This window comes from Sinocyclocheilus rhinocerous, unplaced genomic scaffold, assembly GCF_001515625.1.
Source record: "Sinocyclocheilus rhinocerous isolate Xijiao unplaced genomic scaffold, SAMN03320098_v1.1 scaffold431, whole genome shotgun sequence".
Lineage (NCBI taxonomy): Eukaryota > Metazoa > Chordata > Actinopteri > Cypriniformes > Cyprinidae > Sinocyclocheilus > Sinocyclocheilus rhinocerous.
This window is the reverse complement of record NW_015624541.1, coordinates 938,024-961,835: the sequence shown is the minus strand read 5'-3', so window position 1 is coordinate 961,835 and position 23,812 is coordinate 938,024. Positions and strand designations below refer to the sequence as shown.

The 23,812-nt window shown below is 37.2% G+C and overlaps 2 protein-coding genes and 1 long non-coding RNA gene across 5 annotated transcripts; all 3 read left to right on the top strand.

Moving 5' to 3' along the window:
- LOC107741468 (uncharacterized) lies at window positions 1-1,604 on the top strand. Its single transcript, XR_001640204.1, has 2 exons — window positions 1-157; window positions 362-1,604. It is a non-coding gene; the product is annotated as an uncharacterized LOC107741468 (long non-coding RNA).
- A 7,103-nt stretch (window positions 1,605-8,707) lies between these two features.
- LOC107741460 (uncharacterized) lies at window positions 8,708-16,466 on the top strand. Its single transcript, XM_016554194.1, has 7 exons — window positions 8,708-9,479; window positions 11,855-13,202; window positions 14,318-14,346; window positions 14,632-14,760; window positions 14,863-14,929; window positions 15,185-15,292; window positions 15,746-16,466. The coding sequence occupies exons 1-7, from the start codon at window positions 9,355-9,357 to the stop codon at window positions 16,364-16,366; spliced, it is 2,427 nt and encodes an 808-aa protein (XP_016409680.1). The 5' UTR covers window positions 8,708-9,354; the 3' UTR covers window positions 16,367-16,466.
- A 1,404-nt stretch (window positions 16,467-17,870) lies between these two features.
- On the top strand, window positions 17,871-23,451 carry rom1b (retinal outer segment membrane protein 1b). Of its 3 annotated transcripts, none has more exons than XM_016554176.1 (6): window positions 17,871-17,972; window positions 18,300-18,450; window positions 19,451-19,726; window positions 20,613-20,767; window positions 21,126-21,372; window positions 22,785-23,451. In XM_016554176.1, exons 2-6 carry the CDS (start codon window positions 18,301-18,303, stop codon window positions 23,013-23,015), a joined length of 1,059 nt encoding a protein of 352 aa, XP_016409662.1. In that variant the 5' UTR covers window positions 17,871-17,972; window position 18,300; the 3' UTR covers window positions 23,016-23,451. The 3 variants fall into 3 exon arrangements, with proteins under 3 accessions (XP_016409662.1, XP_016409668.1, XP_016409671.1); XM_016554182.1 differs by having other exon boundaries at window positions 17,877-17,972; window positions 18,297-18,450; XM_016554185.1 differs by lacking the exon at window positions 18,300-18,450 and having other exon boundaries at window positions 17,879-17,972.
- The last annotated feature ends 361 nt before the right edge of the window (window positions 23,452-23,812 follow it).

The following is a 23,812-nucleotide window of genomic DNA, read 5'->3' as shown; positions in this document are numbered from 1 at the left end:
CTAACATCGTTTTCAGCTATGTGGATCTGTATTATGAGCTTATACACAAATGACCATACAAAAGTGAATCCAACAATTATTTACTGAAATAAAAAAAAAACAGGTGGCATAATAAAACAAACTCATCCATGCATTTATTAAAACCTGACAGCTGAAGGTTCAGTTTAAAAATAGCCAATTTCCAATTAATGATAAACACGAGTACTAACATCGTTTTCAGCTATGTGGATCTGTATTATGAGCTTATACACAAATGACCATACAAAAGTGAATCCAACAATTATTTACTGAAATAAAAAAAAAACAGGTGGCATAATAAAACAAACTCATCCATGCATTTATTAAAACCTGACAGCTGAAGGTTCAGTTTTGAGACTTCAAGCAATGTGATGCCAATTCGGTGGACCATTTGAAACAATTCATCAGGTCATAAAATTGTGCAACTATACAATAAGCCAACAATACACGGACCCTGGAGAACTGCTGGCAGAGGAAAAACCCTTTCTAGTTACATCCTAAGACTAATGAGGTACATACACAATTCTAGTAGCTGTAAACTGACAATTGAATTAATGCAGGATTTCAGAAATACCATACAGTTCAACTGCATTTAATAACAATATAAAATGAAACTTTAGGAAGCAATGAATTTGGATTCCTTAAGTACTGATATGAACTTGCATGTACAAAATCAAAGGTGACATTGGGCCATTAGCAAAACTCTTTATTTCAGAAGTATAAACAAATTTGACATCAATTTTAGACTCATTGAAATAAGTACCATCATCAAAATAAGAAAAAAACAAAATTATTAAAAATGAACTACACTTAGGGTACACTAAAGAGTATAACTTGAGCAGAGGTTAGAAAGCAAAGACGCCGCAGGGAATTGAACCCCATCCTGAGAATCAGGAGTGCCTCCACCGGAGTCTTTTGCTTTTTTTCTTATGAGGTTAAAAAAGCAAAACCTGAAGGAACAATCCTAAGATTATTCCCTCAGGAAAAGAAAAACCTCAAACCTGCTGCTCTACAATACTCGGGTCTTCTACGGCTCTTCTTCTTTACCCTGAAACTACACAAAGAATGCAGGTATCGCCCCCAATCCCCGGATAAACTCTTCAAAACATCCAAAATGCCATTGCTACTATTGAAGTAACTCATTTTCATATGCTTCTACTTGGAAGATCAAATCTCTGACCAGCGAGGTCTTGAACAAGGCTGCACTTGCATTCAGGTGTGACTTGTTCCCATTTAAAAGCTGAAACACAAAGAGAAGAGTTTAGAGCCCCCCACCCCGCCCAACCCAAAAGTGTCATAACCAATGTAATTCAAACGTCAATTACCACCAAACAATGGTCCAGGTCTCGAAATCCCGCCAACATGGCCAGAACAAAATCCTGCCTTTGTGAATCACCATTCCTGTAACTAGACAGATGCTCGCAGGGTTTTTCCGTTCCCCCCCACAGACTCCCCGAACTATTTTCATTTTTCATAATCTTTAAAAAGGCAAAAGTACACTAAAAAAAAATAAACTTATCTCCAGCCAGTGACGCTTTACACCCAATTCTTCAGAGTAAAGTTTTAGCAAGTCTACAGCTGCAATGAAAAAAAAACAGAGCAAAACGTTTACAAGCCCACATCCCTCCTCCCTCCCCATCCCAATACAATTTAAATCAATTTACAATCCATTGCAAATACTTGTTACACAATTGCTTTGATGCAAGCACATCCATCCACTCCCATGTTATGGCCCAGTCTCAATTTTAGAAGAATCACAACAGCATACCTGAAAAGAGAGAAAGTGTTGCCCCACCCCTCCCAAATTCCAAACACTAACATTGGATTTGATTGAAATTTTAGTGCAAGTGTTACGTGCATGCATATTTATGAAAAAGTGAATGTTTGTTCTACCCACACATAAGATTAAGATCAACTACATGTACTTAACTCAGCAGATAGCAGCAGAGCGATGCTCAATTAGCAGCAAAATATGACGAACGAGGTTGATCAGAGCGACTGGATGTTTCATCAGGCGGTTAGAGCTCTCCCAGACGACAAGACAATTTTGCTCCCTAAGCAGATTATGATTTTTAGAGCTCAAAAAGTTGTGGAATTTATATTGAATATACTTGTTTTTTTTTAGTTATATCAAGCTCTAAAATATTTTATTGGATCGAAAATTCTGAGAAATTCCTATTTGGGAGTAAACAAAACAAACAAAAAAAACGTTATCACGACTAAAAACTAGTTGATTGTCTGGGATTTCTAAAGCTGGAAAAGTCATGGAAATCAATAATCCTAAAAAGCCATGAGAATTTCTATATTGAGTATACATTTTTTTTTAAGGATGTCAAGCTTTAAAATATTTTATTGGGTAGAAAAATGTAGCATCTGTATATAAAAAAAAAAAAAAAAAAAAAAAAAAAAAAGGGAAAGGGAAAGACGCGCAGACACACAAAGGGACTTCAGTGAAGGGCTTCCGAGGTTTGGACAAAGCTCTCAAGCGCATGGTAGCAGGATTTGATCGCCATTCATTCAAGTGAAGACATTCACCAGGGCAACTGCTCTCAGACAGCCTCGCATTCAGATGCAGTTGAGAAGGCGGGGGACAAGACGGGTAATCTGAAACAAAGAGCTTCTACACACAAACACTTCCACCACACCGACTTCAATACTAAGGAGTTAAGAGATGTAAAAGAAACTTAAAGTGCATAAAGCACAAAAAAAAAAAAAATTGTAGCTTCTGAAGCATTGGTGATTGATGTTACTGAAGATTACAAAATGTTGCACGAGGATTCTACAATCAAGTTTAAAGATTCAGACACCTGGTAACTACAGACTCCACAGGACGACATCATGTAACTTTCACCACACAGTTGGCCGATGAGATTTCTGCAGAAGAGAAAGAAAAGTGCAAAGCCCTCCCCACCCCAAACACATCTTTTCCAGATAACTTTCGGTTATACAGCCAACGCCAAATAAAGCTGCACAGTTGCACAGCTTTTCCCAGCCACTCTAAATTTGGAGTTAAGAGCACATTTGTGCAACAGCTGAATAGACTATTGCTATACATTTGTAAAGCAACCTTTTCACCCTGCACAGTTGCACAGAGCAGTGGCTGGGTAATTAAACATTTTAAAAGTTTAGTAGTTTAAAATCTTCTGTAGCACAACGAATTGTCCTGCCTGCCGAAGTATTCAGTGGAACCGGATGAAGTGGCATTCTGCACGAGGCTTCGTAAAATTCTGCAAGACCAAAAATTGCAAAAACAAAAGACCCCCTCTGTCCACCCTTACAAAACAGCCCAATATCCAAGTAAAAACAAAGTCTACAAGAATCGGATATTAAAATGGTAGGCTTATGTATAAGAGACTACAATTTAATGCATAAAGCGTATCTTCAAGTTAAATTTGTTTATTTTGCCTTTCTTCCTTCGACCGGAGTACAGTTGTAGGACTGGACTGATCTGCCTCTCCACCTTGAACAGAGTCGACATCAAGCCCTGGCATCCAAGCTCTACAAAAAGCGCCAAGCTTTACACTCACACCTGAAAAAGCACAGAGAAATACCAAAGAAAGCCCCAGACATACCCCAAGAAACAAAATGCATACCAAAATATTTCAAATCACAACAAGCTATGCATTTATTAACTGAAAATGGGAACAGTTACAGAATGTACACTTACATACAAATTACAAAGCTAATTTGTAATAAGTGCTCGACCACACATCTTAACAATTGTAACAGACTATTAATGGAATAAGGTTAGGAACAAATGGGCTTGCTTAGTGACCTTACGTGACCAAAAGAGGCAGAAGTTGATCGATGCGAAAGCAAATCTTTACATACAATGTTAGGATGACATCTTCAGTTGAAAGCATTCAGGGACACTGCACACTGAAAAATGCAAAGGGGGAGGAAGAGAAAGCCTACACATCCCCGCTCTTCAAAATACAAAAATTTAACCAAACAATAAGCAACTAATACAATTACTGCATAGACACTTAGCCATGAAATTGTATTCAAGTACAATACAATGACAGACGAAAGCAAATGAATGCCATTTACATGAATACCCCATTACTTGCCATTAGAAAACGTTAAAAGCATCTTGGCCTCTAGTAGTTTTGCTCCTTAAGGGGGGGGGGAAATATTGGTTGGACCACCAGCTTTGTTCTTTGAGGGTTTGTTACAATCTGTAAGAGTCAAAATTAAGCAATCCCCCCCAAAATACACAAACCCCATAAACAATATCAATACATACAACCAATATCGATACACCATTCAATAATGAGACAAAAGAGTGCCATCATGATGTGTTAAATAAATGGAAGCATTTGAACCCATGCCGCGTTACCAAAGATGTAAACGCTGGTCTAGCTGCCATGGAAGGCTTGTAACAGGGCCACTCATCCACTGGCAGACACACTGGTGGTTCCTTCCCCCATACAGCGCTATTCAAGCCACTCCCACCCTTAAATAAAGCCGCTTTCACAAGCTGCAAAGTCTAGGAAAAGATTTGGGTTAACGGCCCACACCCCTCCCACCCCATTGCCCATGACAATCCCAGACATTAAATACTGGAAAATATTTATGCAAGTATATGGTTCACAATTCCAAACACGACTTAAATTCAATGAGGTACCTTCCTAAATGCAATCAAAGTAGAGGCTTTCCTTGTAGCTTTGCAAGAATCGTTACAGAGGAGTCAACAATTTGACTTTAAAAGGGTCCACACAACATCCTGGAATCCCTTTTCGTTCTATCGCCTAATGTGACCAGGGCCTGTGGGAAAGAGAACTCGAGAAACGCATTTGCCCCTCCCAAACCCCCAAAACACTGTGCAATAACATTAAGCCACTACTCAAAATAAAAGCGCTGTTGCTTTAATATATCATTAAAATTCATGCATGAACTCGTCAATTTTTACCGGCAGGCAATACGCAGCTGCCCTGGCATCATATGTCGGACTGACGCAGCGGCGGTGGCAGTAGAGGTAGTTGTGCCGTGTAGGGACGCAGGGGAACTTCAACTCCGAAAAACCCTTCGCATGTAGATTGCTTCTCAGGACAGACCTAATGGATTTAAGCGGATAAGGGGACGACTTTTCCACGGGCCTATAGCCAAAACGTAGCGGAGGCGTGGTCGATTAAGGATGGTCATCTCCACAGCACACTAACGCCATTCATCAGACTTGGCCAACAACAGGAAAGATGACGCATCGGAATTTCAAACACTGTCACTCACCACGCCTGAAAAGGAAAGAACAGAACTTCGCGAGCAAAAGTGTTCTGGAATGCAAACTACTGAAATGACTTCAATATTACACAGGATACCTCTACCCATACAAACCAAATGCCCTCTTCATGACTTTGCTATGGCGAAGACCCCTGATACTCTCTGCTTGTGAGCCCTCTTTCCTTCTCTGCTGCTGTTGTTGGGACATTCATCTTTGGCTTGCTCTGATCTAGACCAGCTGAGCTCCCTCTGGTGGCGAAAGTTGTTCTGACGCTAATCTGCCTTGTGGATCTGGCTCCCCCATCTGGACACTGCTGCTGTCGCTGATTTTCGCCCTGCTCTGTGCCCTCTGATCCTCCCCTGGTTCCCCTCTGGTCCTGCCTGGCTCGCCATCTCGTCCTGATTCTCCCTGGTCCTGGCCTTTGCTGTGGATCTTTTCTTCCATCCGTTGTCATCTAAGCGCTAGGTCGTTACTGGATAAATTAAACTCAGTCCATTTCTCCTTTACTCCGTACTTCAGTCTTCTGCTGATATTTTAGGATCATGAAAAACAAGCTAAGCTCCCATTTCACAGCTGTTACGCAACATGTGACTCAGTCCATAAAAGCGATCATGTAACTTAGGTGGGTCGTTCAAGCACGCAGAAGTGCGTCATAGTAGCTGATTATAATGTTTTAGACTTATAAATTGATGGTCGAAATACTGGTTTTACGTAAAAAAAATAAAAATCAATAAAAATCTTCAGAAACAAATAAGCCGCGACTATAATCATAGTCCATTTCTTCCCAAGTATGAACTCACTTGATGTTAAATAGTTTCTTCCTAATAAAAGCAACGAGACGGGCTTCTCCAAAGGCTTCAAAAATAAATAAAAAGACAAATTTTCTGACTGTCCCGTGTTTATCTTAGCAGTAAGCGGTTATGTTATAGTTTGCAGACAAAAGAAACATAAGCTTTTTTTTAATAAAATCTACTGTAGGCTTGTTGTAGATTTGTTCGCCCCTTTTTTTATGGTCTATGTTTCGCCCTCGCTATCATGTATCTGCTTGCCGTCGCGACCGCCATTTTGTAAAAGCGTTGCTAACATTAAGAATGAGAAAGCAAGTATCGAAAAAAAGCTTTTTAAGTCAAGTCACTTCATAAAAATCTCGTTGAAAGAAGAATATATTTAAAACTAGCTTAATAAAATAGGATAACATGGTCATAGCTGTGCTTTGTTTAAGCTATTATTCAGCTGGTTAAACATTAGCTAGTAGTAAAATCAGCATAACGTTCTATTACATAAAATTACTTATTTCATAGTTTGTCTTTCCTATTAGAAAAAGTCTAGTCGATTATTTCGTCAAAAATGCACTTTTAACGTATAAAAAAAGCTTTCATTAAATCTTCTTCACGCTAAATGTAATTAGTAGAAAGCCTTAGTATAGTCAACTGTAACAAAGTATAAGCTTGAAAGCGAAAAAAGTTGACAAAGAAGAGTGCCTCTAAATTATCGTCAAAAAAGTAAAATAGTATAAAACGAAATCACATCACCAGATCGACCAACCCTCCCTGCCTTCCTTTGCGCCTCACCCCGTCCCGTCCCGTCCCGTCCCGTCCCGTCCCGTCGTGACGCGCTTTCTTGTTGCCACGGTTTTTATAGACCTCAGTGAGGCGGTCGGTTTCAGCTCCTTCCGCCGTGTGATAAAAAACAGTTCCTCTCAAAAGAATTTTGAATGCTATTTTTAGAGTTGTTTCAGAGATATACAGACCCACCAAATATATGTTGCTATCAACATTCATGAATACTGTTATAAGTGAAATTGTGCATGTAATTAAAAAACAAAATATCATGGTTTAATGATACATTGTGTAAACACCTCATATAAAACACAAAGTCGAATTAGAAAGCAAACGTTCACCAAATTTAAAAGCAGATGACATGGAAAGTTTTCTAAAAGGAATTCCCCCACCATTTTCCATTTCTATTTGATCATTGGTCACAGCTGCCCAGAAACGCAGGGTGATTCATCACAAATGTACTTTTCAAACAACAACAGTTACGTCAGAAGCGCAGTGCGGAGGAATACAACACAGATAACACAAGCCCCATCTTTCAATCCGGCTAAAACCGGTTTTAGTGCACGGATCTTCTTTTCATTCTACTGCAGTGCCCCAATGCGCATGCGTGTAACAGTTTTGGCTTAAAAAAGACGATAGATCAACTAAATGCCAGAATGTTCTAGTTTAATCCAGATGGAAAGTTATGCGAAAACAACCCAGCTTTTTTGGAGGTCAAGAAATATACATTATACTTTAGAAGGTTAAATAAATGGCCCATCATGACAAATGAGAGATCCTGTCCATTGTTTTTGTTTTGACCTAGTGCTGTACTTGTGCGGTACTTTTCTCACTTGTAAACCGCTTCCGATTAAATGAATAAAGGTACATTTAAACTGAATTCGCTGTGACGCTACAGTGGGTATGCTGAAGGAGCTCGTTTCTTTACCACACTGAAAGAGTGGGTGCGGGGCAAACGAGACCTCCAGCACGTCTCCTCTCTGGTATTTGTGCTGACGTTCACATCGGGACAAGGGGGATGGGCAACACAAATGCACTTAAAAACACGAAATACCAGTGGACTGCCTGTTTATGTCTAAACATTCATCATGTAATGGGCCGGTAGAAACCTGTTTAGTGACGAAGCTTTCAGTGCTCAGTTAGTAAGCATAATCTGTTAAACGGGTTTATATTACACTGCGCTAAATAAACACAATCGTTTTGGGTTTAGGTTTCAGGGATCATCAAAGTTAAATTACAGTATTTAATCTCCAAAATTGATGTAAATGATACAATTTGTTTTTCATTCCTAAAGATTTACGCAACGCAATGATTAATTCTCGGTCATTGGTGCGACAGCTTTTGAAATGACTTCGCAGATTCGCCATTATCATACAGTAACTTTCCAACCTACTGCTAATATAACATTGTCTCGTTTTATTTCATCGTGTCATTTTGCGTCACAACATGGTGTGTAAAAAACGTATTAAAATAAAGAAGATCTTAATGTGACGAATGGAAAAGTGTGGAAAGATCTGCATATTTTGGGCCTGGGTTTTCATTTGAAAGTTAACCACTAGATGGCACCGACCTCACACTAATCACGTAACATTCTTAAAGTAAAGTCCATTTGCCCGTGAATAAATCCTATCTGTCATGACCTGAATGAAAACCTTCAGCCAGTGAGTTGATGTATTAGTCTTTATTTTTTAATCAGTCTTTAAATATCAGATTCCATGTGTTTTGAACATCACAAATGGAAGGTGACTGATGTATATATGTTTTATGGGTAGTTGGTGCAAGCAACATCAAGATTTTAGGTTAACATCTGACTGTATAAGGGCAAATGTGTATTTTATGTGCTGTAAATAGTCATAATTTCTTTTGTTTTTAAATTTTTTCGCCTTTTCAATGAATTTATGAAGTCATATAAATTAACAAAATGTCCATGTCAACTACACTTATGCATTATAAAGAAAAATATAGCATGTTGTTTAAAATTTAAGTAGGTGATAGGATGTGACATGGATGTCATATGAAAAGGAACAATTTGTCTATGCCATTAAATATAAATAAATGTCATCCAATAAATCCATTGTGATGTAACTGAGTAGCCTTATGAATTTCATTCACACCATTTTGTGTACGTGACCCAAATAGCCTATATGTCATGCAATGTCCATTCCATCAATGTCCATGACCACAGCCTGATCGATTGTGTTCCAGCTGTGTTCTCCCCCCGTGTTTTCACTGACCTCAATGTGGAGTCATTACATCAGAATCAGATGGGTATTGGGTGACAGAAAGTCCTGGCAGCATTAGACCTGTTTCACTCAGCTGCTCGAGCCTGGTGAAGAAACATCTGCTTGTGAAAGGATGCACTTTTGAATATATTTCTTCAGAAGATCATTCATTCTTCAGATTACTGGAACTTTCAAAACAAATTTTAAACAGACCCCAAAAAGCTACAAGGATCACATGCCCAAATCAGAGCTAAAAAAATCATTTTCAGGAATTGCAAGGGAGGCATCAACAGAGTAACGAAGCTAAATACTGATAGTGTAGCAAGTGTATGAGATGGAAAGATACTTCACACCTGTGCATGGCTCCTCAGAGGATGAGGTGAAAATATACAAACATTACCATCCCATACCTCAACAGCATCCTCACAACCATCATTATCACCACCATGGATCACACAGGTATGTGTTTAAACTTTCTCTGGAGGATATGTAAAATTAACTATTACAATTTTTCATTCAAGCTAAATAAAACAAAATAACTGAAATAAAATGAGTTTGAGATTTTTAAAATTAAAATTTCTTTAAATTAACCTGAAATAAAAATAAAGCTAAATGAAAAAAAAAAAAAAACACTGAATATGACAAAAGCATATGTGACCCTGGACCACAAAACCAGTCATAAGGGTCAATTTTTTAAAATTGAGATTTATACATCATCTGAATGCTGAATAAATATACGCTTTCCATTGATGTGTGGTTTGTTAGGATAGGACAATATTTGGCCGAGATACAACTATTTGAATATCTGGAATCTGAGGGTGCAAAAAAAAATCAAAATATTGAGAAAATTGCCTTTAAAGTTGTCCAAATGAAGTTCTTAGCGAAGCCTATTAGTAATCAAAAATTAAGTTTTGATATATTTACAGTAGGAAATTTACAAAATATCTTCATGGAACATGATCTTTACTCAATATCCTAATGATTTTTGGCATAAAAGAAAAATCGATAATTTTGACCCATACAATGTATTTTTGACTATTGCTACAAATATACCCCAGCGACTTAAGACTGGTTTTGTGCTCCAGGGTCACATATAATAGAACTACTAAAACTAAAATTAGAATGAAAACAGCTAAATTTATAAATACTACTCTATAATAGTATATAAATATTAAATATTAAATATAATATTAATTTTAATAATTTATTTGGCCAGAAATATTAAACAATTGATATGTGTTCAGGTGAAATTTAGTCTTACTCTTTTTTTATCATTAAACCTTTATTTTACCAGGTTAGTCCCTTGAGTTTAAAATCTTTTCAAACCTGGCCAAAATAGTACCATAAAACCTTATAATGGAACAAAAGTCACATAAATTTCAAACTACAGAGATGACAACAATTCAGTTTAAAATGTTTTTGACTTCTAAAACTACTTAAAGGTAATATAAATATAATATAAATATGTTTATGTAATAAATATAATAGAAATATGTTTCAGGGGCAGCAGATGCAAATGCCTTTCAATATTTATGCTTAGTTTTTAGGCCTGGTGGCACATAATACAAATAAAATAAACAGTGCTTTTCAGTTTTTTTAGGTAGGTCTAACATAGTTTTTAGGTACAGAAATTGAATAAATCAAATGTAAAATAACATTGCATATTTGACTGTATAAATTAAAGATGAATCCTTATTAAAGTTACAAAAGTTATTCAATCAAGAGCAGTGAGAGATTTCCGTGTTGTTGCTGTTTGATTAACATTAAGAAAGTGCTGTCACTTTAAGAGAACGCACTGATACTTTACGACTATGTCTGCTAGGATACTCACCAAGACGGGCATTTTGACATAATTTTTGTGTGAATTTGTCCATTCAAAAACAATACTTCACAGAGAGCTTAATATTTGCGCGTGTTCTGAGAATTCCAGCATAAAGCACTCGTATTGATTAAAGAGTGACTGGTTTGTCCACGTATTGTTTTTTTCTCTCTCTCATCGCTCTTGTTGTAATGTATTGGGAAGCCAGAATTTGTATCCATCAACAGAAACATGCATTAGCCGAACTCTAACAAACCATATTACAGATGCATTGTCAGATTTAAGTTGAACCGCGGTCCTAGTGTATGCCGAACGGTACGGTTCGATTATTTTTTTTACCGAGAACCGTTGCACCCCTACTTTCTATTAATATCGAACACTATATGCTTAATATGTAGCTCTGCTCGACACATTTTGTATTGGGGGTCCCTGCTCCATGTCTCTGTCGCCTAAGGGGTCCTTACCCTGAAAAACTTTGAAGACCCCTGCTTTAAATTAAATACAATTATAGATCTATGAGACAATCATAACAGAGAGATTAGAGTTTTAATTAAAGCTCTAATTAGAGCCTTAATTATTAATATTAATTATATATATATATATATATATAGTAGGATATGAACACAACAAACCAATTAATGCATTTGTTTAATAATAATAAAAAAAGATAACAACCTTCAATATTCTATCCTCCTAATTTTCTATACTTACTGCAATTATGATTAATTGAAACAATATGTCTTAGTATGGTAGGAAAATTGTACATTGTGGCCTGTAACAGAAAAAACAAAAATATCAATATGTATTACATTCCCACCCAATTTATGGCTTTATGTCTTGCATATTGCAATTTTTCTGAGATAACTGAGAAATTATTATTCAACACAATGTAAATCTCCCTACTGCTATTGTGTAAATGAGTCAGTATATAACAAGATATAACAACAGATCACATATTGTCATTATTTTCATTATTATTCATTTCATTTCCTTATGTAACCCCCTTTTAAATCAGTCACAGCTCTTCAAGCGGTCATGGAAAACACAGTGATAAACATACTCACCATCACCACGACAACCAACATCACTTTTATCATACCGCAAACCCTAAAATTTCTGGAGACCATCACAGCTTCTCTAAAAGGTCTTCCTCCAGCCTGTCCTCCTCCTCTTCTTCATCTGCATCTTGGACCTCAGAGCCCAGCCTGGATGATGAGACGTATCTCATGCACAAACCCCAGCATTCCCTGTCCTGCTCCAACATCCCTGAGGTTCGAAGGAAAAGCCATAACAGAGAATCCGAGGACTTTGATTTTGATCACAGAGATCAGAGGCACCGCCACAGCCTTGAAAATGTCGTCGAACTGCTGCCTGGTTCTCAGCATGAACATCGGATGCCAAAACTCCATAGCAAAAGCGAGGAGGGCCTTCAACAAAACAAGCACAAACATGATTACTCAGAAGCATCTCACTCCATTGATCATGGGCCACTTTACAAGACTGCAAGCCTGGGACAAAGCCTAGCCTTTGGTGGCAATAATGACAACACTCTAGGTGGCAGGGTGGTTCCCAAGAAGGCTGTTTCATCTATTCAGCTGCCCAGCAAAGGTATTCTGAAAAACAAATATGAGGGACAGAAAGAAGGAAACTTCAGGAAAGCAAAGTCTATGGAGGTGCTCTCCACCAGGGTGCACGTCACAGGAACATCCAAGCAGATCCCAATGGAAGCTGCGAGGGATAACTTTGTGAAAGGGAAGCTACAGTTCTCTGCATTTCTGGACGAGATCACCAAGCAGGTTATCAGTCCCTGTGCTCTTAGCTCTTTTGGTGTAAACACATCAACGCCACCAAAATCTCCCAATGAAGAGCGCAAGAACCGCAGCGGCAAGCAGGAGAGCTTTGTGCCATCACCAAAACAGCAGCCCATCAGAACTGAGAGACCTGATTCAGGAAAAAACAATTCAAGCTCACTTTCTCGATCACATAAGAGACCGAGCAAATACCACAACCGAAACCTGACCAGTCCTCCACCGCCGCCCCACCACCCTTCTAAAGCTGAAAGACAAGGGGCTGCTTCAGGTAAACAGCACCACAGGCAATATTCTCAGATGCTCACTGATGGTACCAGCACCAGCCCAGAAACTATCCCCACCAACCTCTCGAAACACAAAGGGCGACATCAAAGTAGTCATGGCCCCTCCAGACACTTTCATACTAAGCAGGAGAAGGGATCACCGCCACCTTTGCGAGCCGCAGGGCTGGAGTCAGAGTCTCAGTCGAGTAAATCATCCACCGGTGCTAGTTCAGAGAAAAGTGACAGACCCAAACACATGGGACACAGAAGGCAGTCCAAACCACACAGGGTGAGTTCATCACAAGACCAAAAAAGCAATTCTTTGTTTCCCAAAGTTTGGCTTTTTTTTTTTCATGTTTAACATAATGTTTGGTTTAAAATAGGGCCAGAAGCTTAAAATGTTTTTAGAAAACATTAAAATAAATAAATAAATACATAAAAATATTTAATGTACTGTTTTGTATTCCAATCATTTTATATGAGGTTTGGAATTATTGCAACCCTGTTTGAGATTTGAATTGATTGTGAAATTGATAGATGTTTTATTTAGCAATAAACATTTGATAAACACCAAAGTCAAAATCTATGATTAAAAAAAATATGAAAAACAATTTATTTATACAATTTATACAATTAAAAATCAATACAAAAATGAAAAATAAAGCTAATCAGCATGAACTACTTAACCAAATTGTTTTTTTTTTGTAATTATTGATAAATTTAAACAACCATTAAAAATTTCAAAGTCGACAAGATTTTTTTGAAAAGAAATTAATTGCATTAAATTGATCAAAAGTGACAGTAAAGATGTTTTTACAAAATATTCTACTTTAAATAAATGCTGTTATTTTGAACATTTTCTTCTTCAAAGAATCTTTTATTTCCACAAAAATATTAAGCAACGCAACATGTTTTAATAATAAGAAATGTTTCTTGAGCACCAAATCAGCAAATTGGAATGATTTCTGAATAACATTTGAGCAGTAGTGTAATTTATTCCATAAATTAAACAAACATATTTGTTTGACCATTTTCCCCCCTCACAAACACTTGGGTAACAGAAGTGAATGGTTGATACTGAAGAATGCACTCAACATCTGATTCTCTCTAGTAAGTTGTAATAAATATATGTGTTATTCTAGCACAGAGCAGAAAGATAAAAAATGAAGGGATAATTAAAATAAAAGTGATAGAAATGGTTTAACCTCTAATGCTGGAAGCACGAGGGATACCCTTCAATGTGTATTGTGTCCATATCTGTTGATTAAAACAATTGAACCAGATGAGTCATCAATCAATGGTCTTCCCTGGAACATATCACTTCAAAAATCAATTTTCTATTTTCTGTTCTGTTCTGTCCTCTATTCACTGTTTCACCCCCTCTCTCTTCTCTCTTGCCCCTAGGATTCATCTGGTTCCGTGGACAGAGTTCAGTAAGTGTTTTCCCCCCTTTTTCTGATTGGTTATTTCAAACTATTGATTTTGCTCTTATTCCAGAGCTTTCCTCCATTATACTCTGCTTGGTTTCCTAAACTCTGCCATCCAGCCTGAGCTACATCGATTGCTTCTATTTTCATCTGTCTCTGTTCATCTGTCCAGTACACAGTCAGAGCAGAGTCATGATATTTTTCTTTGCGAATGATTTATGATACTGAGTTCCACAGCAGTTTACCTCCTGACAAAGACAGATAAACACACTGATCTGTAATATATTGCAGGATGCTGGAGGAGTACAACAAAGAGCTACATGAGAACCTGTTGCAGACGGTGGCATGCATTGAGAACATGGAGGCAGAATTGCAGTGTACCAAGACAGAGTTAGTCAGCTTCAAAGAGAAATACAGAAGGTCAGCATTGAAACTCCATACATACTACTGTGAAAAACAAACGTTTTTAGTTCATGAAATGATAGCACCCATCTCTCATTCTCTGTTATGTATCATTTGCAGGCTTCAGGAAAGCTATTCTGTTTCTCAGCAGGCAAACAGTGTCTTGGAGCAGAAACTCAAATCTGTGGTAAGATTAACACAAGTGTAGGAGGCACTTTCCACAAAAGACAAAGATTTTTTTTTTTTCTTAAACATAAAGTGCATACCTGTCAAATATGATGGTACTCTTGTCAGGCCTTATGGCTTACCGATTAAAGCACCTGCTTGGCCTTGAGCTGGCCTCTTTGAAAATGCAAATTCACATCAGCTGAAATTTCTGTAGTGCTATCTATCATCACTGATAATACATCTAAGCAATATTTTTTTAACCTTATTCTGACAGGTAGACAGCTTGGACTCAGAGAGGAAGTTCCTCATGCAGAGAGTCGCAGATCTGACTAAACAGCTGGATACTGCTCAGAAGACCATCAGCTCTTTGGAAAACATCAATGTAAGTGCACCCGCAGACGGATACAGCAAACAGATGCCCCCCTTGTCTTCTATTTTTTGCACAAACTAGTCAATTCCCCACTAAACAGCTCATATGTACGTCTATAATGTTATACATATTATTAACCTATGATATTTTATTGTAGTATAGTAGATGTTTTACCAGTGCGGCTTGCTTTTTAGAGGGCTCTTCTGCTTTTGATATCACAGCGCAGGATAGTTGCCAGCCAATCAGCATTGTCATGACATAATTTCTGCCCTGAGCGAAGAGGGGGCAATATATAAACTTCAATATATAAAAATTAAAATTCAACAATGCTTATGCTATAGCTAGCCAGCAGGTTTATTTACAGTTGTGTCTGCATAGTTGTTTAAACATTAAAAAAAAAGAAAACACAATTCACCTGTTGAAAAAAAAACAAAATGTTAAAGGTTAACATCTTTCTCTCTTTAGGTTCCCTCATTCATTATAGAGTTGTTGAAAAATCACTTTGACTCTCAGGAAGCACTGGAGCACTTCTTATGTCCTCAAACATCTCCACGGCAACCTGATTTTGACCAATCAGAGAGGGCACAGGAGGTCACAAACAACCAACCATCTGGTGGAAAAGAGGACGTTTTTGAATGGCCACAGACTGGACACACATGTTCAGGTGCCAGACAACAGCCTGCCACAGCCTTTCTGCCATGGAAACATGATCATGTTCCATGGGCAGGGCCAGGGCAACTCTTGGCTAAAGGAAGTGACTCACAACTTCCTTTTTCTTTTGGTGATGATGTGCCAATCCACAAAACAAAGGCAGATACAAAGGCCCCAAGTCATCAAGTGCATCAATTAGCCATGAACACAGATATCTACTTAATTCCCCCAAACCCATATAATTTAGATGAGATGAGGTTCAGCAGAAAGACAGGTGGAGAGGGAACCATCACTGTGGGGAAAGAGCCCACTGATGTCAGCTGTCTTACAGCTCATAGGATGCTGAATGAGTTTTTAAACCAGATTCCTCCTCCAGCGCATGATGGTGAAGGGAAAGATAGTTTAGAAGCAGAACTAACAGAAGGAAAGCAGTAACATTTAATTTTACATCTTTTTGGTAAACTGAACTGGATAAAAACCTCAATAACGTCTCCCATTACCAATATTGCAGCAAGGATGCAGCTAACTGTGGCTCTGATGGGGTTGCCTGCGGCCTCGTGCCTCTGGCCTAATCACAGCCATGCTGATATAGAGCCGGTATCGCTCTCGTACTCGAGTGATATTGCTCATGTATATACCATCTGGTTTTGTGCTATATCCATTAAAACTTTTAGTTTTCTGGTTTCCTGTTTTCATTTGTAGTTCAGTGCATTTGCAAAAGGCATCCTCCATATTAGTGTTTTTGTACATGTTTGCACTTTTTGCCCTGCATATTGTGAAATATTTAAGGTTAGCAATAAAATAATATAATTCAATATTCATATTATTTTATTGCTAACCAAAATTACTGTCAATTTGTTTTGGAAAAGTATGGCACTTTCTTCTGTCTTCGAGTGCTCGATGTCTGCCTGTATAAAATTACAAATTAAACTGGAGAGTGAATAGCACTTCTGTGAAATGTGTCAATGAACTGAGACAATGTTCATGTGGTTATTTATTGTATAAATTAAGGAATTAGGGAAGTTTGAATTCTTGTTTTTGCGAAATCTATATGTGTAACTATATGTATAGAATACAAGTTATAGTTTTGCTAGAAATCAAATAAGCCATATAGCCATATATATTTATTATAGAATATCCTTGTATTTTTATTCTAAATGTATTAATAAAGTCTTGTGTGCAAGTTTGCTCTACATTTGAGAATGGTTAATATCTCTCTTAGGGGTGTCTTTATATCCATATAAAACACAGTGGGACATCCAATTATCATACAATTACTTCAACTGATTTCAAGTTAAAATTAAACAAACATCACATGCTCAGTATATCATAAGACAATTAATACTGCTTTGTTATATTTCACACGACCCATTCCTGGTTATATATTATACAGCATCTATATTCTGCATAGCCACAGTGGATTAAGAGGTCCACGGTGTCATGTCATATCATATCATATCATATCATATCATATCATATCATATATCATATATCATATATCATATATCATATCATATCATATCATATATCATATCATATATATCCTAAAATTTTGAAATATATAAAATGTGTTGGCAATTTTGCTACTATATTTTTAATATCTGGGGCATTTTTATCACTGTTAGTGTGTTTTTGCCCTGAACCGTGTCCTCATTTATGAGTCTTCATTTATTTCTGACCCTGCCTTATACACTGAGGCTCATGCACAGTGTTAAAATGCTTCATATTCTGTTATGCCTGTTTTCTTCTCCATTCTTTTCATGGTTTCTCAGTCCATTAAATGGCACACTTTGCATCAAACCCCTCCTTCTGGCACTCGTCTGGACTTGTTGACCAAGGGCAGGTTTGCTTAGAGGACACTGGCCTGGATTCCCATTGGTGAAATTGATCTAATAGGATCAGACATGACAGGAGATTATGACACTCAAGACATAATACTCTATATCATATTTTTAAGACCTAGTCAAAATGGCTGCCAAACTGTAGGAGGCATATTGAAGGCTCAGGGTCTGAAAGAAAGGGCACTCAAACATTCTTGAAGGTAATGAATCATTTTTCTTCTACTAAAATCAGATGATCTTGGGGACAACCTAAAATGTCATTTTAATTTAACATCAAAACCATGTTTTGTCCCACGCCCTTGTATTAGTTATATTGAAAGTATTTTGAAGGTGATTTCCGAGTGATACTGGATTGCACAACATTATTGTTGTTAGAACTAACAGAACCTGATGAAACTATGGGAATTTACCTGAGAATGACTGATTATTTGCTGTGCTGGATACTGATACTGCATGACCTCTATTAAATTCCTCTTCTGCAATCTAAACTTCTCTCTCTCCTCTATCCTACACTTCTTCTTAAGCAGCATGGTGTTGTTAAAAATAAAGTTCCCCTTCCAAAAGAGGGTGCGTCTGGCCCAGGGTCTCTGGCTGCTTTCATGGGTGGCCATGTTCTCTGGAGCCATCACCTTTGCTATAGGGGTCTTCCTCAAAACTGAGCTACATCGCAGATCAGAGGTAATGAAACTTTTCTTAATTAAAAAGCACATGAAAGTAAAGAATGTGATGTACTAATGCTTCCCTAGATACATGCTTGTTTGCCAAAAACATAAATGGAAACATAATGAATTGCAGTGAGCAGTGTGTCTGCCATTATTGTCCATTAGGATCTATAAAATATGTGAAAGGATAAACAGAATCAGAAATGCATTGCATAACAGTCATGCTTAACAGTTTTTAGAAATGCTCTGTGTTTTGTACAGTAAACAAATGTTTTACTAAGTAATATTTACTTAATGGTTTGCAGATATTATTTACTGGACACAATGAATAAATTACTACTATATTTACTATACTATAACAAGTACTACTTTCATTTACCCTTTATATTGTCAACACCAGTGTAAAAGGCCTAAGCTTTGTCTTGATGCGAGGAATAATCTCACATAATCTGAGGACTGGCACTCAGATAATGTCCTGTAGTGTGTACCACCTGAGCTTGTATCTAAAATGAAGTCAATAAACCTCACAAGGAAACCTGATAATGACTAAAAAGAGCATTGTGGGAAGAAATGAAGGATAAAAAAGTCACACAATGCTTCTGTTCAACAGGTGCAGGATAATTATAAGATCTACAGTATATAATACAACAATAGCTAACCTAAAACTTTCGGTCATGTCTGTAGGCTATAAGCAGATGCAGGAAGAATTGAAGTTGCTTAATGGTTAGCTCAGAGAGTAGAGTACGGTGCTAGCAACACTATGGGTTTGATTCCCAGGGAAAGCAAGAACTGTTCAAATGTAAATGTGTACCATGCAATGTATGTCACTTTGGATAAAAGTATGCCAAATGCATAAATGAAATGTTAACAGTAAGAGAACCTTTTTTCTTATACTGGATTAATTTACGATTCAAAGAAAGTAAACATTAGTCTGGGCCTGATTAAATGCCTGTAAAAAAGAAAGAAAAAAAAAACAGGAGAAAAAACAAATATTCAACCCTTCTTACTCTATATAGGTAATGCACAGTATGGACATCCACATTGTGCCAAATCTGCTGATGGCAGTGGGGTTAGCATCAGTGGGCATCAACATCTGTGCTGGTAAAGTCTGCCAGGACTCACTGGACACCTCCCGTTTCCCACGCTGGAAGACATTTCTTCCTCCGTTCTTCTGCTTCTCTGTCTTCATCACCTCCCTGCTGCTGGTGGCCATGATTCTGAGCTTTGCCCTGCAGCCCAGCCTGGAGGAGTCTCTGAAGATTGGGCTGAAGAACGGCATCCAATTCTACAAGGTTGGTGAGAGAAAGACAAAAAGAGCAAAGTGGGGCAGAAAAATTATTTAACAGCAATCAGCTGTCAGTTGAACTTAATTTAGTAATTTAGGCAAAGCACGTACATATGCATATATAGATACATACATACACACACATACTATAGAATTATATATATATATATACACACACACAGTATATAGGTTAGTTAAATTTTTTTATTACTTCAAAAATTTAGCTGTGATTCACATTTAAAATTCAGAAATTTCTTGTTTGTTATTTTATTTTACAAGTGGAGGACATATTTTGCACATTTCCTGAGTGAAATAAAATAACAAGAAATTTCTGAATTTCAAATGCAAATCACTTTTTGCAAATTGTTGAAATACTATATATATATATTTTTTATATATTGTAAGAAAAAATGATGAAGACGATGAAGATCTCGATGAAGATGTTTATTGCAGCATAGCAGTGACAAAGTACATGTAGTACCTTGGGTTCAACGGAGTCAGAATGAACCACGAACATCCTAAGCTCAAACATTTTATACTCTATTACGTTCATCTTCCCGCTTCATATTGAAAGAATTATCTCTATGATAATTAAGCTCTTTGTAGAGAAAGGAGAATAGTTTAATTGGAGTGGAAGTTTGGTCGAGGCAGACTATACTTTCTTACAATATATATATATATATATATATATATATTTATATATTATACATTTGTATTCTAGACAATACTTAACTCAAACAAATATTTCCAAAGGCAGGACAGCATAATGCACTAAAGTAAAAAAAAAAAGAATAGAAAGAATTTGATATTGAATTGAATTGCAGGATTTCAAGTCATACATATTTCTCTTAATGAACTTTTAAGTAGGTATCTGATGTTCCATATCTCTGCAGGATACAGACACACCAGGCCGTTGCTTCCAGAAGGAGATTATTGATCGTTTACAGATTGAGTTCCAGTGCTGTGGTAATACTAACTACAGGGACTGGTTTGAGGTGCAGTGGATCAGCAGCCGCTACCTGGACTTCACATCCAAAGAAGTGAAAGAGTGAGTCCAAAAATCATAGATAAACTCACACTCCTGCACTCTCTCCTGAATGAAGGCCAGTGTTTTTTTTCCATAAGGGAATTAATCAAAGGTCTCAGTGGTTAGTCAACACACTGCAAGTTTTTTTAAATAAGTAAAACATTCCAAAATACTTTCTTTTGGAGCTTCCAAGGTGAAGCAGAATTTAAAATGTCATGTTCTGAAACAGGATGTCATCACCAAATGAGCATGATGGATTGATCAGAAAGTCAATACAGACAGTTGCAGAATCAATGGTGTAACAAAACTAGGAATATTATTCTCATAACTGCATTATATATAGTCTTATGTTTCTGTCCATTCCATTTTGCCGACACAGTCGTGTGAGGAGTAACGTAGACGGCCGATATCTGTTGGATGGGGTCCCATTCAGCTGCTGTAACCCTGCCTCCCCCCGGCCCTGCATCCAGTACAGTCTCCTGGACAACTCTGCCCATTACAACTACGAGTACCAGACTGAAGAGCTGAACCTGTATAACCAAGGTTGCCGCCAGGCCCTTGTCAGCTACTACATGGGTTTAATGAACACCATCGGCCCTTGTGTTCTATTTGATTTCCTTCTCCAGGTATGAGCTGATTAATGGCTTTAATGACTAGTAAGCAACAGCTTAAAAATGTATGTTGTAATTTATGTTGAACAACAATGCATGACATGCTCTTCAAATTTAGATACCTACAGAACTTATTTTACTCATAAAGTGCAAAACACATGGCAACTTAGCCTACAAACTGATATAAAAGAACAGCTCTGTTGGATGATCTTACAGATGAAGTGTGTAATTTATGCAATGTTTAGTCACCTAATGGAATACAGTATTCCTACAAAATAATGTTTTTAAAAAGGTATAAATAGACAAATAGAAAAATGATTACATGCATATCCTTTAAGATTGAGGTACTAAATATTACAGTAAATGAACAATCCAACATTAAAACATGTTTACATTACATATGTTTTTTAGGCTTAATATGTGTCAGCTGCCTCAGAGGATCATCATGAATGTTTTGTGAGGACTCCCCCAAATAACCACATGATTTTAAACCTTGAATAACACATTGTATAATCTAATGTGCTCAATACATTGAACTGTTCACATACTCATCACTCAGTTAATATCGACATGCTTCCGGAATGGCTGGCAGTATGGTTGTGAACTCAAAGGTGTCAATATTCATTATTTGAGCATTAACATAACTTTCACCCAAAACCACATCACGCTCTCAGCTTTTATAACAGTCACAGCTTTTGTAACACTAACTGCATGATTAATTGCATCTCATATACTAATTCAATAGACAACAAATCAATGCTGCCAGAACCAGGAAATAAAACTAGATTTGTGTTGCTATCTACAAAGTGTGATATTTAATGTGGCATACTATCAGTTGTTACTTCACAAATTCCAGTGCAGTTTGTTGTTGTTCCGGCCCCATAAATGTTATAATACAGTGTGGTTATAATACAAGGGAATAAAATGTTTTGTAAAGGATGAAAACCAAAAATGCAAATTCGGTTACTATTTATGACTTCATAAACCTGTATGACTTTCTTTCTTTTGTGGGACACAAAATAATATATATATTTTAAAATGTCTCAGCGTTTCGTTGTCCATACAATGAATGTTAATAGAGTCCGATGCTGTTTTGGACCCCAGTGTTCTTCAGCATATCATCTTTAGTGTTGCGCCGAAGACAGAAATTCAAACAGGTTCACAATGACAATGAGGGTGTATAAATGACAGAATTTTAATTTTGGGTTGACCCATTACTTTAGGAAGAGGCATTTGGGAAAGCATGAGGAAAATGTCTTAAAGGAGCTTGAACTCTTTTTTTCAACATTTGCACTTATATATTGTTGCTCTTTTGTTAGTTTTGACTGCTTTTATTGCCCTCATTTGTAAGTCGCTTTGGATAAACGCGTCTGCTAAATGACTAAATGTAAATGTAACTCTGATCTCTATATCTCTTCGGCCTTCAGATGACCATTCTGGTGAGTCTGCGCTATCTGCAGACTGCAATGGAGGGTGTGATTGGACAGGAGAATGTGGAGATCGAGACAGAGGGATACATCCTGGAGAAGGGAGTGAAGGAGACATTGCTGGAGACTAAAGAAAAGGTGAAGAAGCTCCTCCAGTTCGCTCAGGTGGGCGACGCATCCGCTACGACCCCGGGCACACAGCCAGATGAAGAAAAGCCAGCCACAGCCTAAAAGACCAGGTGTAATTGTTTATAATGAGTGCTCATGTGCACATGAGTGCTAACTGTCCTTGATTATCATCAGCCAAAGGGAATACATCATCATAATTGCAATGTAACATTGTTACATCATTATATCGTTAAATGGAGTCATCAAGTTACCCAAAAATTTGAGGTAAAAACCAGTAACCTCTTAAAACGCTGGAAACTGTTAATGCAAAACCTGACAATACCAAAATACCCTTTTGACAATTATATATAAAGTGAAGATGTATAAAGAAGAGTTAAAGCAGAAAATTCCAAGTAAATGAAGGCAATTAAATAGTACATTTCATCACATGCGGTCTGTAGATGTTTTGCTGCTTCATGCTTTGCTTAAATAGACAAAAATTAAGAGTTGAAATTGCAAAAGATACATGCGAAAAATAAAGATTTGAGTTTTTAACTGATCTGTGAAGTCATGTGGTCATTGTGTCTTGTGGATGTTCATCAAGTGCTTATTTTTGTTTTTCTCTTTGTGTTGAAATGTGTTTTTCATTTGGACACTTCTTACCTCACACTAGCCTGATCTTAACTTCCCTTGTGAAAGAGTGTATAGTGTTAAATACATTTCCTCTTCTTTTGCCTATAAAGAGCGAGTGAAAGAGAAATTAATAGGATTACGCTGACTGAATGCTGAATATTGTTGGGTGTCCTGTTCTGACACCTGAAATCTCTTTATCCCTTTGATGATGGTTAATACTATGACTGCTGCCAAAGCACTCATACACAAAACACAACATTAGGCCAACGCAAGAAATACAACGATGT